The sequence below is a fragment of the Chionomys nivalis genome, chromosome 8, assembly GCF_950005125.1.
Source record: "Chionomys nivalis chromosome 8, mChiNiv1.1, whole genome shotgun sequence".
Classification (NCBI taxonomy): domain Eukaryota; kingdom Metazoa; phylum Chordata; class Mammalia; order Rodentia; family Cricetidae; genus Chionomys; species Chionomys nivalis.
Window position 1 is genome coordinate 57,004,774 of NC_080093.1, and position 15,304 is coordinate 57,020,077.

The 15,304-nt window shown below is 51.2% G+C and overlaps 1 protein-coding gene across 1 annotated transcript; it reads left to right on the forward strand.

The window, feature by feature from the left end:
• Window positions 1-41: 41 nt before the first annotated feature.
• On the forward strand, window positions 42-5,361 carry LOC130880681 (sperm flagellar protein 1-like). The gene is made up of 7 exons (XM_057779838.1): window positions 42-177; window positions 587-698; window positions 1,668-1,818; window positions 2,199-2,400; window positions 2,710-2,797; window positions 2,879-2,975; window positions 5,227-5,361. Exons 1-7 carry the CDS (start codon window positions 42-44, stop codon window positions 5,359-5,361), a joined length of 921 nt encoding a protein of 306 aa, XP_057635821.1.
• The last annotated feature ends 9,943 nt before the right edge of the window (window positions 5,362-15,304 follow it).

A 15,304-nucleotide genomic window follows, 5' to 3' on the forward strand; every position in this document is an offset into this window, starting at 1 on the left:
TACTCCGCCGCTTTTTGCCGCTGCAAACGCACCTTACTGCCATGCTCAGTGCTTCCAAGCAGAGCTCTGCCGCGCTCCTGCCACCGCCTGAGGTTATTCATAACCTCTGCGCCTGGCTGGACCGGCTTCCACTCAGCCGCCCCAAGCGCCACCTGGCTCGGGACTTCAGTGATGGTGGTGCGAATGAGGGCGAGGCGCAATGGGGCACATGACGAGAGGGCTCAGATAAGGGCCTCCCTTGAATCCAGCCCCCACAATACAGGGGCGTGGCGGGGATGGGCGGGGGGGGGGCGGTTCCTGAGTCCAGACTCATGCTCCTTAGGAAAGGCTGTGGCAGACATGGCCTCCTGTGGCTCTTCCAGCTCCTCTTGGGCTCTCACGCTGTGGTAACTCCGTAGGCCATCCTACCCCTTGGTCTGTCCCAGAGTCTAGGTGCGGTGCCGAGAACTCTTCAGGGACTATCACGGGTTCCCCAGGACAAGCTCGTGCCCTCCCCCTTCACTCCGTGCCTCTCATGTGGTCAGAGATTACAGCTGCAACTCGGGGTCTTAGCCAAGCAAGCCAAGCTCACCTTGCATTCCCACAGTGCTGGTGGCCGAGATTGTGAAGCACTTCCACCCTCGGCTGGTGAACTTGCACAGCTACGTCCCAGCCTGCAGTACAGACCAGAAGTTGAGCAACTGGAGCCTTCTCAACAGGCAAGGCATGGTTGACCCAGGGACACTCTCTAATGCCCCTTTGTGACAAGTTTCCAGCTGCGGGTCTCTGACTATTGCCACAACCAGGGTTCCTGGGGACTCCCTGCTGGGACAGCCCACCGGGTAGTCTGTTCTCTCACAGATTAGTGGAGGCACATTTTACTCCACCTCCCAAACTGCCCTCAGACAAGCCCCTACCTGTGTGTTTGTTGTGCTACATGACACCAAGAACAACCAGAGTAGGCTGGACATGTCAGCTGTAGTCAAATCAAGAGGGAACCCAGGAAGTGCTTGAGCAAAGCAAGGTGGGGAACACGTCCTGCATGGGGGACGTCAGAGCCCCCAAGACTGAAGGCACTGAAGGACTCAGGCCTGAGCTTATGTTTAAGAGGTTAGAGCTGCTCACGCCTTTAATCCCAACACTCGGGAGGCAGAGGCAGGCGGATCTCTGTGAGTTCGAGGCCAGCCTGGTCTACAAGAGCTAGTTCCAGGACAGGAACCAAAAGCTACAGAGAAACCCTGTCTCGAAAATAAAAAAAAAAAAAAAAAAAAAAAAGAGGTTAGAGCTGGAATGAAGCCTCAAGGGAGATGATCATGCCTGAGCGGGCCCAGCTGCCGAGTTCTGGGACTTTCTAGCTGTATCAATAGGACTTCCAGAGCAGAGGGCAAGCAGTCAGGCAAACAAGGTTGAGTGCAGAGAACCTGGCCTGGTGGAGCAGAGCGCATCAAGTGTTCTATGATCTCCTGAGACACAGGCCTACTAGGCCAGGAAGGAGACAGCCATGGGTCCCTGGGCTGCAGAGCAAAGAGGACACCTTGTTAGCCTCTCCTCTCTGAGGAGGCTAGATGCTGTCCCGTGGCTGGAAGGCATGACCCATAAGGACAGGACTGCAGGGAGGGCTCCACTCTTTTGGCGGCACTGTTTTGAGAGTGTACCCCCATTTTTTTTTTTTTTTTTTTTTTTTGCAGGAAAGTCTTTCAAAAGCTGCACTTGTGTATCTCAGAGGCCGACATCCAAAAGGTGGTGTCCAACAAGCCTGGGGTTATCGAGTCTATCTTGTGTTCGCTGAAGGAGAAAATGGAGGCCGGCACTGCTCACAGAGGCCCGACTGGTGCAGCTGTGAGTGTCCATACATCAGCTCAGCCTGCAAGTGGGCTGTGCCTGCTGAGCTTTGTGCACAGTCAGACGATCTGCCTGTGTGAGAATAAAACAGAGAAACGGATGTCTCAGTGGTCCAGAATGAAACAAAGTCCATACATGAGGTCACAGTAGCCACTTAGGCTCATTCCTGACTTTCCTGCTGACTGGGATCTTCCCAGGCCCTCAGCTCCTCCCCAGCCTGAACCACCTACCCGAGACAGTGAAAGCGCTTGAGAGTTGTTCCAAACCTAAGTCCTTCCCTCTCTTCTTCTGCAGTTTGCCCACTGACCCCACCCAGAGTGGAGACCAGACATGTGCAACCCTGCTACACCTTACCTCCCAACTTTTGTACTCTGCAGGAACCAGGCCTCTCCAGTGTGGATGCTGTCCGACCTTTGGGAGGGCTAAGCACCCACCCGCATACCACTAGGACTCAGAATCTTAATGTGGATAATAGCAGCTCGTCAGAGCCCCTCTGGGACGCCTATGGAGAGCGTCGCTACATTCCTGAAGGCTGGACACATGACAATCACGAGCTCACAAATCTTCAAAAGAGGGCAGGTATGCTGTGGTGCACCCTAGGCCTAGAGGGGCTAGTTGGCTTCTGAGGAAGGCGCCCTCACTTGTGCAGGTCCTGGTTCCATCAATACCCAGAGAGCAACCATCCAAGGGGGAGCCTGTGTGCTATGCAAGGAAACCATATCCAAGCTTGCCAGGACCCTGACACCAGGCTAGGACCAAGTCCTTCCATGATGATCCTGGGTTTGCTTTTCCTCCTATGAACCATGTCCCCTCATCCATATTTACTGTCACTGGTGGGGGCCAGTCGGAAGCAGGGTCCTCAGCTGATGGTGTCTATTTGTCATACAGGCCTTCAGAGCCCTCCAACCCCCGTCAGCACGAAGACCCTTCAGAATCAAAGGGATCTGGAGAAAAAGGGCTGCTGTGCTTGCAGAGGGTGGACCCTTATCTCTCAAATTCTCCCTGCCCATTCCTCATGATCCCTATCCTGGATTAAAGGTCAGTGTTTACCTTTCAGGGACCCAGTTGAAGGGCTCTGGGATCACCTGGCCGGCATCCAGCAGCAGCTGGAGGATAAGGAGCAAGCAATAGCCATTCTGCAGGAGACAGTCAAGGTATGGTCCTGTTGGGCATCCCTTGCTGCCTGGACAATCTGGGCTGGATGCGGAGGGACCCATTTGCCCCAGTTTCAGACTCCTTGACTGAGTTTCTGCAGAGCTGGCACTGACCCAGTGAAGGGCGTAAGGGGAGTGCAGGGCCCTGATCAGAGAGAAGCAACATTTTTGGGATTATTTAGAAAACAGTTTATGGAACTTTTTTTTTTTTTTTTTTTTTTTTTTTTTTTTTTTTTTTTTTTTTTTTTTTTTGAGACAGGGTTTCTCTGTGGTTTTGGAGCCTGTCCTGGAACTAGCTCTTGTAGACCAGGCTGGTCTCGAACTCACAGAGATCCGCCTGCCTCTGCCTCCCAAGTACTGGGATTAAAGGCGTGCGCCACCACCGCCTGGCTTTAAGGAACATTTTAATCCTTCTCTGAGGCAGAAATGATATGGTGGTTCGCTAATGCACTCATCACCTGCTTTATTGCTCTGTCCACACCACACCCAAGAGGTACAGCATGGCTGTATGGACCAAAGCCCATCTCAGGAAGCAGGTTCCGGGTGAACATCTGAAAAGCACATCGAAGGGGACGCTTACTGGAGAGGCTCCTGCCTGCCTCCCACTAGCCTGAACTGGGCCTCATCTTTCTTCCCATCCCCAAAGACCAGGGCTCTGGAAAGAACCCACATGGAGAGTCTAGTGAGCATTTAGATGTGCATGCATACCTGGCTTTGGTACACATCTGGTACTATGGAACACACTTAGCTCTGCAGGGCACATCTGGCTCTAGGATACACAGTTGATTCTGTAGTAATATCCAGGTTCTGCAGTGCACACCTGATTTTGTGGTGTATGCCATGCTGTGTGGGCTAATACCTGGTACTGCAGGCGCAACCTCCGGGTCTGTGGATGTATTCCTGGCTCTGTGAGTTCACATCCAGTTCTGCAATATATGGGTTATGAGGTGCATGGCTTGCTGTCTGAGGGAGAGCATTCTCTCGGTTCTGCAGACACATCTGCCCTGCTACTCTTTCACCAGCAACTTCCGGTGCCCCTTGCTGTTTCTTACGTCTCCTGGTGTCCCGGGACTACAAGAGCTAGGACAATATGGAAGAGTGGACAGCTGGGCCAATGGGCCTCAGAGTCACAGGGGCTGTCGGAAATTGCGATACCATCTCAGTTCTTGCGTTTGTACCCGAATCTTGATGAGTTATCTTCTTGTGAAAACAGGAAAGTGATGTGATATCACTGTGGCTTTGGAGCTGCAGAGCAGAAGAGAGGAAGCAGTAAGGAGAACTGAAGCTCCTGCCTCCGTCTGCCCTGCTTGTTCACAGCCCAGCTCTCCCCACCGCCGCCCAGGCTCATATGCTGACCAAGGGAACTAACTCTTCACTGGAGACTCAGAAAGGAAATAGAACAGCTTGTCATTTAAGGGTTGACACTCAACTGGCCCTTTAAGGGTTGACACTCAACTGGCCCTTTAAGGGTTGAGTACCATTTGTAAGTGGCCACTGAGTGAGATACACAACTTTGGAGTTGAAGAGACACCAGGAGTCATAGGAGAAATATGTGGTGACAGGACGTATCAAGCATGTGACTGGGCCACATGGGATGGATTCGATTGCTGGGCCTAGCCACAGCTCCCTGGCTTTTCAGTTTGTCACTGAATAAGGAGTTGTAGGAAGGTGTCTAGAAAATAGGCTTTATATACTGACTATAGACAACAGTCTCACACTTGTCTTGTATTGTCTGCTGTGAGGCTGGCTCCCTCCCCACCTGGCTCCACAGATTCCTTCCTTCACACTTCCTGGGAATGAGGTAGATCCCGTTTTTTTCTGCCTGAGGAGTGTGGTGGGGTCTGTGTTTCCGGTAGGAGAAGGTTTGGGACAAGGTCGTCCTTGAAACAGGTGTGGAGGAACCACAGACATCTGAGCCTATCAGTCCTCTGGTGGGTTCGTAGCCGTGAAGGCTCCTGCCCTGCCCTGCCCTGCCCTGCCCTGAATCTAGTCCTTCTAGTTGACACAGAGGGAGTAGACAGAGAGGTCAGGGAGATCCCAGCAAGGAACCGGAGGAAAACCCGCCCTTCCTCGCCTGCCAGCCCCCTAAGCTCCTCAGGCTCATTGGCTGTAGAATCTTGGTGTTCATCTTTCTCAGTGCCCCCACAAAGGGCCTTTGATCCAGCCCCCAACCGTGAGACCTAGACTTGGGGGACTAACTGGTACATAGGGGGCATCTCTGGCTATGTTCAGACTTGTGTACTTTCTGAAGATTTTGCAGATGAAGGTGATGAGGTTGGAGTATCTGGTACAGCTGAAGGACCAACGGATCTGGGAGCTGATGAGATCTGAGCCCGAGGAGCGTCAGAGCTGGAGGGGCCCCCATCCAGAGTCATTCAGACCTTGACCCCGAGCCCAGATGGAGCCTTGCACTGACCAGGCAGCTTCAGAGGGGGACAAGTGAATGCAGAACAGGTGTAAAGGCCAGAGCACCCTGGGGCCGGAGCCAAATTTGGACAGATTGGAGTTTGGTTCTCCCAATCCCCCAGTGTCTTGTCATCATTACTGACCGCACACTTGTGAGCTCACGAGGTGCTGGGATGGGCAATGTCTCAGGGTCGCCTTCCAGGGTGGGTGGGCAGTGTTAACCATGTCGCCCCAGTGACAGCCACACTAGAGTTTTCTGAAGACTCCATGGATGGGACCCCTGGAAGAATTTGCAGGCCTGAGCCTGCTAGGCTTTCTCCATTGCACGTGAACACAAAGGGGAAGGTCACAGGGCATGGCAGGAGAAGGGGATACAGGAGAGGATGCCACACCACTTCTAAAGTAGGCTGGTTACCTACCTTGCTGTGAAGGTTTGGGGAGTCAGGTGAACCTGAACCCTGGGCTTAGGTGGCCATGGCAAACTGTACCACTCTTTGGTTTCAAGACCTGGCTGCTACCACTAGGCTTTGGGACATCCTCACCTTCATGGACACCAGCCACATCCCAGGGGAGTGGGCATAACTGCCTGCTGTTTAGCTACCTTGCTCCTATATCCACAGTGGGGCTTGGCTGGGGCCTCCTCTACTCCTTCACAGTCACCACTCTCCCTGGGGAGGGGACAGCCTCCTTTATGCCTTTAGGCCATGGCTGGCCCCGGAGGGTCTCAGGAAGCAGTAATAGAAGCTCCAGGCTGAGGTCATGGTTTTACAACTGCCCCCAGAGATCCAGGCACCGTTTCCTTCCTGAGTCAGAATCAGAAGCGCGTCACTAGCCGCAGGTCTATCACCCTCTCCACTCTGAGTCACTTTTCAGAACATTAGTCAGGAAGACAGTATCCTAATGACTGGCTCTGTCAGCAGTGGTCACCTCTGGTCAGCTGCCTGGAGAGAGAAGCTTGATGCTCGGAGCTGAGGCAGGGGACTTCCAGGAGAATAGCCCCTATCATCTTCCCACAGTCCTAGCCAAAGTACATTACAGAGGGGGGCATCTCTGTTGCATGTGGCATAGTTAGGTTCCTAGTGTCCAAACAAGGAAATCTTCCTTAAATCACTATAGAACCTCCCAGATGGGGCTTCCACAGCTCTAGATATAAAGTCATGCTTGTACCTCAGGGAGGCAGAAAGAATGGAGAAGGGCCAAGGCGCTTAGTGCAGGCCCAGGCAGCTCTATATCTGGCCAGCCCTCCAAGTCCCCACATGCAGTGATAGTACAGGCCAGCTTCTCTGGGCCAGCTGCACACACACGTGTGCACATGCTTGCATGAACAGGCATGTAGCACACACAAACACGCTTGCACCCGTGTGGAGGCTGCTTCTTTGAGGAGTAAACAGACTATCCCCGGAAGCGGAGGCCAGTGTTGTGGGCTTTGATGTGACTACGTGTGTGACGATGCGTATGACTGTATGTGACAGTGTGATCCTGTGTATGATTATAGGTAACACTGTGTGACTTTGTTCCTCATGCCATGACAAAGGGTGACTGCATATAACTGTGGCACTGTGAGTGGCAGTGGCACTGTGTGGCGGTGTATTTAACTGTGGGACACTGTGTGATTATGTATGTGGACTGTACATGTAACAATATATACAGTGTGATGGCCAGTAGAGGTGCCAGAATGCTAGCCTCAAGATGGATGGCAGAGATGCCGCCCAGGGGCCTGAGAGGCTGTGGCTCTCAAGCTGGCAGGACAGGCAGTGTGCCCTGCTCTGGCTGCTCCTCCCTGTTCCAGGACTGCCTGCTGGGCCTCACGAGCTGGGCCTGGGCCAGCTGATGGGCCAGGACAGAAAGTGTGACTGGGAAAACAGAAAGCAAGGCTTTGGGGTGATCATGTCACTCCCTGGGGCGGGACTCACTCAATACTGGAGTATGTGTTGTGCCAAGGACAAACAGAGATAAACAAGCGGGGCTTAGGTAACTGGGACCTCGGGGTTTCACCGGCAAGCCCTGGCTTGCCCACCCAAAGCCAGCACTCCAAGAAGCACCTGGAGTAGAATGGGTGGGGCAGGAGCCTGACTTGAGCTGTACCCCAGGCATGAGGAACTAGGATACCCACTCCCAGGTGACCTGAAAGAAGTCACATAGTCATGCTAGAGCAGGAATCAGGACCACAGTGGTGGCTTAGTGGTGCCAACCCCACAAGATGCTAACCCTCGGCTACTGTGCCTGAGGACTCCAGGATAAGCAATTACTTCGGCTGACTTTGCCCAGGACTGAGAACTCAATCCTGGTCACTCCTTGTGGCCACAACTCCAAGGTTCCTCTTTTGCATCCCTGACCATGATATCATGTGACCTCTTCTTGGCCAGTGTCCTCTCAGGAGTACCACCCATGCTATTGCTATGTCTAGAGTCACAAGGGCCTGTGTCTTAGCTTCATTTCCAGTTCCTATGACAAAACATCCTGCCAAAACAATGTAGGGGAGAAAGGGTCTTTTTCAACAGTAGAGAAGTCGCTGCAGCAGCAATAACAGCAGCAGCAGCTTGAGGACACTGGTCCTATTACACCATACTCAGAAACAGGGAAAGGAATGCATGCAATACTTTATGCTCAGCTTGCTTTATTGTACCCAAACCGGGGAATGATCCCACCCACTGTGGGTAGGTCTTCCCACTTCAATTACTGTTATCAAGATAATCCCCATAGGGCTGGAGAGATGGCTCAGAGGTTAAGAGAACTGACTGCTGTTCCGGAGGTCCTGGGTTCAATTCCCAGCAACCACATGATGGCTCATACCCATCTATAATGAGATCTGGTGCCCAAAACAATATATACATAATAAATAAAATTTTTTAAAAAAGATAATCCCCATAGACATACTCACATAGACTGTCTTTCATTGAGACCCTTCCCAAGTGATTCTAGATTGAAGTTGACAAAATTAACGGTTACATGAGTTCGAGGCCAGCCTGGTCTACAAAGGGAGTTCCAGGACAGGCTCCAAAGCTACAGAGAAACCCTGTCTCGAAAAACCAAAAAAAAAAAAAAAAGTTAATGGTTACAAACTACAGTTTTGGGGATAGGGTGGCTGGAGCCACTGAATACACCAGGCTGCTTGCTTCAGGGATAAATCCTTGTTTTGTCCTGGCTAGGGGCACCTGGTTTCTGTAAACTGATGGGGAGAGGGGAACACAGGGAATGGGGAAGGAGAGAGAGAGAGAGAGAGAGAGAGAGAGAGAGAGAGAGAGAGAGAGAGAGAGAGAGAGAGAGAGAGAGAGAGAAAGAGAGAGAGAGAGAGAGAGAGAGAGACTGAGAACCTAGGGTGCCCCCTGGAGGAGACTCGTGGGGCTGCAAGTACAGGAGTAACCTAGGCGATGGAGCTGAAAGTCTCCCAAGTACAAACCTGGCATTATTGTTCGCACCCTCCTTTAACCCCAGCACTCAGGCAGCAGAGGCAAGTGGGTTTCTGTGAGTTTGAGGCCCGCCTAATCTACAGAGCAAGTTCCAGAACAGCCAGAGTTACATAATAAAGAGACCCCTGTCTCCCAAAAAAAAAAAAAGAAAAAGTTGTGGACAGATGAAGAATCAAGGCCCCCTGCTACAGTACCCCTCCCCCAGATTTACCAGTATCTTTGGATAGAAAGTTCGTTGCAAGACCTGGCATGATTCCTGGGGCTGCTGGGGTATTCTTTGGAGAGGACTCTAGCGTTCATGATCTAATTGACATTCTCTACCTTGGTCTCAGGGTCTCTTGCCCTAGCGACCTTACATAGCACATCAAGACCCTGAGTGGTTATTGTTTGTTTATGAGCATTTGTTTGTTTTGAGACAGAGTCTCCTGGCTGTTCTGGAATTCGTTATGTGGGCCAAGCTGTTCTTAAATTCACAGAGATCCATTTGCCTCTGCCTCCCAAGTGCTTAAAGGCAGGCAGTTGGACCCTGAGATTCTTAGAGTTTAAGGGTCATTAAGGTTGTTCTTCTGGACCCAAATAAAGAAGTCTCAAAGGGCAGCTGAGGCCTTCACCTCTCCCAGGGGAGAGATGCCTGGAGGTCAGCCTGCGCTGCCAGCTCAAAAGCCCCAGGAAGTGAACACAGACCCCAGGTTTTCCCTTTGCTCTCAGTGGTTGTAATGGAAATACCCAGTTTCATCCCCACTTCAGAGAAACTAGAGACTTTTTGGTGAGGTACAAGGAACCAGCTAGTGTCACTTCCCACTTGGTGGAAATGTCTCCCATAAACTTAGGGCCAAGAGCTAAGCCCATGAAAGGCTAGGTATAGAGAGAAGCTAAGTGGAGCCACAGGACCCAGTCCTTGTTGTGTTTGCTTTTTAAATTTCATTTTATAAACCAGGCGAGCTGGGCGATTGTGGCACATGCCTTTAATCCCAGCACTCGGGAGGCAGAGGCTGGCGGATCTCTGTGAGTTCGAGGCCAGCCTGGTGTACAAGAGCTAGTTCCAGGACAGGCTCCAAAGCTACAGAAAAACCCTGTCTCAGAAAAAAAATCATTTTATAGTTGTTCCTGCTATGCAATAAAAGAAATATGAAAAATACCAGAACAAATTAAGTACCCATAAGAAAGGATTCACTCAGGCTGAGCAGTGGAGACACATGCCTTTAATTCCAGCGCTCAGGAGGCAGAGACTGGCGGATTTTCTATGAGTTCAAGGCCAAAAAACTACAGAGAAACCCTGTCTCAAACAAAGAAAAAGAAAAAGGAAGGATTCACTCCTGATGCGGTGGTACACACTTGTAATCCTAGAGTTTTTGTTTGTTGTTGCTGTTTTAATATGGCCTCATGTAAACCAGACTGGTCTTGAATTTATAGAGATCCTCTCGCCTTTGCCCCTGAGTTCTAGAATTAAAGGGATAGGCCACAACACCAAGCTGTTTTTTTGTTTTGTTTTTGTTTTTCGAGACAGGGTTCCTCTGTGTAGTAGTTCTGGCTCTTCTGGCATTTACTACGTAGGCCAGGCTGACCTCGAACTCACCGAGATCTGCCTGCCTCTGTCTCCCAAATGCTAGGATTAAAGGCGTGTTGTTTTTTGGGAGGGTCTTGTTATACAGTCCAGACTGGCCTCAAACTTAAAGCCGTCGTCTTCAGATGGCCTCAACCTCTGCGGCCCTGATCTGCCACTTGGATGCTGAGCCCTCAGGCCTGTCTTAGAGGACAGTTTTTAGGAAGAACACCTCACTGTGCCACGAACTCCACTGTCCCTTCTTAGCTGTTGTCACCTCTGAAACTTTGTCCTCCTGCATCTGCCCTTTAGTTACAGCGCACTCTAGGGGTCAGCACTCACTAAACGTCTTTATGCAAAGAAAGAAAACTAAACCGGTGGAATCCACTCTTGCAGGACTTACCACACTCCCTGCAAAGAGAGTGGTTTTCAGGACATAAGGGCTGCACCCAGAAAAGGGGTGTGCACCTAGGAACCATTTCCGCCTCCTGCCCGCTCCCCCCTCCCACCAGTGATGACTGTGACCATGCCCACCGAACCAGAGTTGAGATTCTGATGAGTCAGACCACTGACCAAGACCGAACGCTCCATCAGCTATGCGAACCTAACCCCTCTTTTGTTTCCCTTTTCTGTAACATCTTAGGTTCCACTTGTTCCTTGAAGATGGACCCGGGTCACTGAACCCCTATCTCTTCTTCCCAATATGTCCACTCTGCTGAGACCCCTTTTCTGCATCCTTCTCCACTACTGAGTTCTTTGACTGGCACACCAGGGAAGTAGTTAAGCCTGTTCCAGTTGCTTTTGTCCAGTAACTTTTTTTTTTTTGGTTTTTCGAGACAGGGTTTCTCTGTGGTTTTGGAGCCTGTCCTGGACCTAGCTCTTGTAGACCAGGCTGGTCTCGAACTCACAGAGATCTGCCTGCCTCTGCCTCCCGAGTGCTGGGATTAAAGGCGTGCGCCACCACCGCCCGGCTTTGTCCAGTAACTATTAACACTCAAGGACACACAGGGATGGAAATGACCTGCTGTTAGTCCCTTCATGCCTGGTCAGGTCTGCAGAGGCCTGGAAGCCCAGCTGAGCAGTTTCCTCATTTGCAAATGAGAAACACTGGCTCCCCGGGGTGATACAGCAGGGTCTGACTCTGACTGACTGGAAGTGGTTAAGACCCTTGCAGCTGCTGTTCAGCAAGATCAGCTGCGTTCTGTCTCCGGATGACCCCACCTGGCCAATCCAGGGATCTCTCTTCCTTCCCTGAAGTTTGGCATGCACAATGAGAAAGTCTCATTTTCCTCATTTTTCTTTTAATTTCTTCCCCTTCTTGGCTAGAAAGGACTCAGGCTCATGTTGATGTTCACATCAACCATTTGCAAGGTTTCCTGGGGAGGGCACCTGGGATGGGGAGCCCCTCTGATGTGTACAAAGCTAAAGAAGATCTGTGCTGGGCCTGCTCATCAGAGGCCTCTGGCACTTCCTGATAACAGAGAAGCCTAGGCACGAGTTCCCACCGAAGACAGGAGTACTTTAAAGGGTGGGGCTGGCTGGGAGTGTGGTCAGCAGGTGCTGGGGTGCACACAGTGGACCTTCTCAGCTAAGAGAGGTTGGTACGGTGTGACAGCGCTCTCTAGTCACCGGAGCTGGAGAAATGGCTGAGCAGTTACCGGCTCACACTGTACTTCCCGAGGACCCAACTTGAATTTCTATGATCCACAGCTGCCTATAACTCCAAAAGATCCGACACTCTCCTCTAGACTCCTCAAATACATAGTAAAAATAAAAATTTTAAAACTCAGCAGGGCTGAGGTGGTGCACGCCTTTAATCCCAGCACTTGGGAGGCAGAGACAGGCGGATCTCTGTGAGTTCGAGGCCAGTCTGGTCTATAAGAGCTAGTTCCAGGACAGGCAACAAAGTGACACAGAGAAACCCTGTCTCGAAAAACAAACAAAAAAAACAAAAAACTTTTTTTTTAAACTCAGATTTGGCCGTGATATCATGTGAGGAAGCAACATCATTTAAAACCTGAAAGTTTCATTTCAGCTGCTTTAGGTCAAGCCAGAGATTATACCAGAAGACTTAACAATAGACGAAGGAAATCAGAAGTAGGTGTTATGGGCAAATAGGAGAGGATCCTATGCCATAGTGGACAACTTGTTTGAAGTGAAAGACGCGATGTGTATGTGTGTATGCTCGGGTGGGGAACCATGACCCAGAGTACTCATGGGGGGTTCTGATGCTCAGAGTGCCTGGGAATGTTCCTGTGGCACTCCCTCTCCCTCCGTGCTGTTGTTCAAAGGTCTGGGCCACATCTCTTTGTGGTAAACTCAAAGTGATTGGCAGCAGGACCTATCAGGACTCCCCCATAGTGGGCACCATGAAAGGCAGGTCATGTGTATAGGAAATAAGTGAAGGGGCTGAAGAGATGGCTTAATCAGTTAAGTGTGTGCCACACAAGCACAAGGCCCCGAAGCTGGGTCCCCAGCACTTATAGAAAAGCCCAGTGTAGCAGTGCATGCCTGTAATCTCAGCTCTTGAAGGCAGGGCTAGGTTCGGGATGAGCAGACAACAGAGGATTTCAGGAGTTTGCTGGGCAGCCAGCCTTGCCTAATTGGCAAACTCCAGGTCAGTGAGAAATCTCTTCTCAAAAAATAAGGTGTGGCTGGGCGGTGGTGGCGCACGCCTTTAATCCCAGCACTCGGGAGGCAGAGGCAGGCAGATCTCTGTGAGTTTGAGACCAGCCTGGTCTACAAGAGCTAGTTCCAGGACAGGCTCCAAAACCACAGAGAAACCCTGTCTCGAAAAACCAAAAAATAAATAAATAAATAAATAAATAAATAAATAAATAAATAAATAAATAAAAAATAAGGTGTGAAGTGTTTGAGGAAGACAGCCAACATTAACCTCTGGTCTTCACACACACACACACATACACACACACACTGTGTGTGAGGGGGTATCCTAAAAGCTGGACAAAAACCCCACTATTGAAAGTGTTTACCTCTTTTCTGTACAACTCAGACTCTCCATAATAATTCACTGTTTTATAGTTAGGAAGAGTGGAAATCATGATTCCTTCCAGGCCTGTGAGAGAGCACCACCCTGGTGCTGCTTGGTCTTGTGTGCTTCTGATATGCATTTTCACAAACTGAAAAGGACATACGTGTTTATAAGAGCTAGAAGAGCCCTGGAAGCTGAGGATGTGGCCGGGTGAGGATGGTGACCTCCCATGGCCAGTTGATGCTGTGTGGTCTCATCATACTCTCACCGTAACAAAGGGGGACACGTGGGTGGAAGGGGGCCGTGGTGAGGTGCTTCACCTATTTTTAGGGGATATTTGCTGACCACCCCTGCTAAACACCTTCACTTTGTCCCCTGAACTAGTCAAATTGAAAGGAGGGTGTGCAGGGTAAAGACAGGGTGGTACGTGGGTGCTGGTCTCCACGGTGCCACTTTAGCCTACAGATGCCAGCCTCAGAGGACAGTCTGGGCAGCAATGAGCCACCTCTGCCCAACCCGGGATCCCAGAGCAATGTATGAGAATGAGCCACAGTTCTACCTATGCCTGCCTGGTGTGCCGAAGCTTGCCAGAAAGAGCCAGACCCTCTCTCAATTCTTCTTTAAGCCTAATGACTCTCTTTCATTCCGCTGTCCCAGTATCCTGGTGGTCCCCTACCCTTTGGCACCTGCCCCAGTTACCCCTCACCTCGGCTAGGTGTAGTGCATTGTGAGCTTGGTCTTTCCATACTGTTCTGCCTTGTCTCCCAGACTTAGCTGTGGAGGGTTGAGGGACAGTGAGACCCTGGAACACCCTTCACCCTCCACCGTCGCCCCGCCTGAAGCTCCCTACATCTGAGTTTCTTGGCATTTTCCACACACCCCAAATTTAAGCCTGAGTCCCCATTTGTTGAAGTGTGTTCACTCACAGACATGCACTGTCTCCCATTAGACAAATTCGCCCATGCGCATGCAGTACAACCCTACATGCCCACTGGCCTCTCTGACCCACTGAGCAGGATGTGAGCCTGGAGCTGGGGTCAACCTGGACCTGACCTGGAGATAGAGGACCTGTCTACTGAGGCCTATGATTGCCCTTCTTTGTTCAAGGACAGCATCCCTGAGTCCAACAACAGAGGACCGAGACCCTTGCAGACTCTGGAGGTTCATAGACGTTCCAGCCATCCCAAGGCCCAGGGTATGAGTTCCATAGGCCACATGGCCTAGGAGCTCCCTGGAGAGATGACAGCCTTCAGCCCAGCCAGGTCAGGCCAGGTGGCCTTTCCCTTGATCAGGAGGGACAGATCTCCTGAGATACTCTGGATGCTGGAGTCAGGAGACACGGGTGCTAACTGTGGCACCAGTGCCTGACTGTTCCTCAATTTCCTCTCAGCAAATGGGGAAGAAGCCACATGCCCAGGCAATGCTGAGGGACCCAGGCCTGAGGCAAGGACGAGCAAACCTGCCACAGTCAGCCTAGAGTCATTCCCGGTTCAGCTGGTTAAGGGGACAAGGGCAGGGTTTGGTGGGACCTAAAGTGTTGACGCCTCCCTACCATGGGGAAGCTTAGCTCTTTTCCAAGAGACTCCCAGGTTCCAGGAATCGATGGAAGTGACCATGCTGAGCTGGTGTCCTGGGACTGGATATGCATTGAGTTTGGTGTCCAGATCCATGAGGACAGAAAAATGTCAACCAAACATGCAGGCCGACATGTGTTATACACGAGTGTATACGAGTGATGTGTGCACATGCGAGGAGGGGTATTTCCAGACATATGTATGTTGTGTGTTCCTGGGGGTGGCATGCCCATGTGTTTGTGTTCAAGACACCCAGCTCAGGTGCAGGCTTCTGGCTTCCAGCCAGTTGTACCAGGGTTCCCTGCGGTGGGCAGTCAGGTGAGCACGCTGGACAAAGCAATCCCAGTTCTTCTAGGGTGGAACTTGGAGAACTGTTTGCTTCGTGGCCTTGGAGGGCCAGCTGG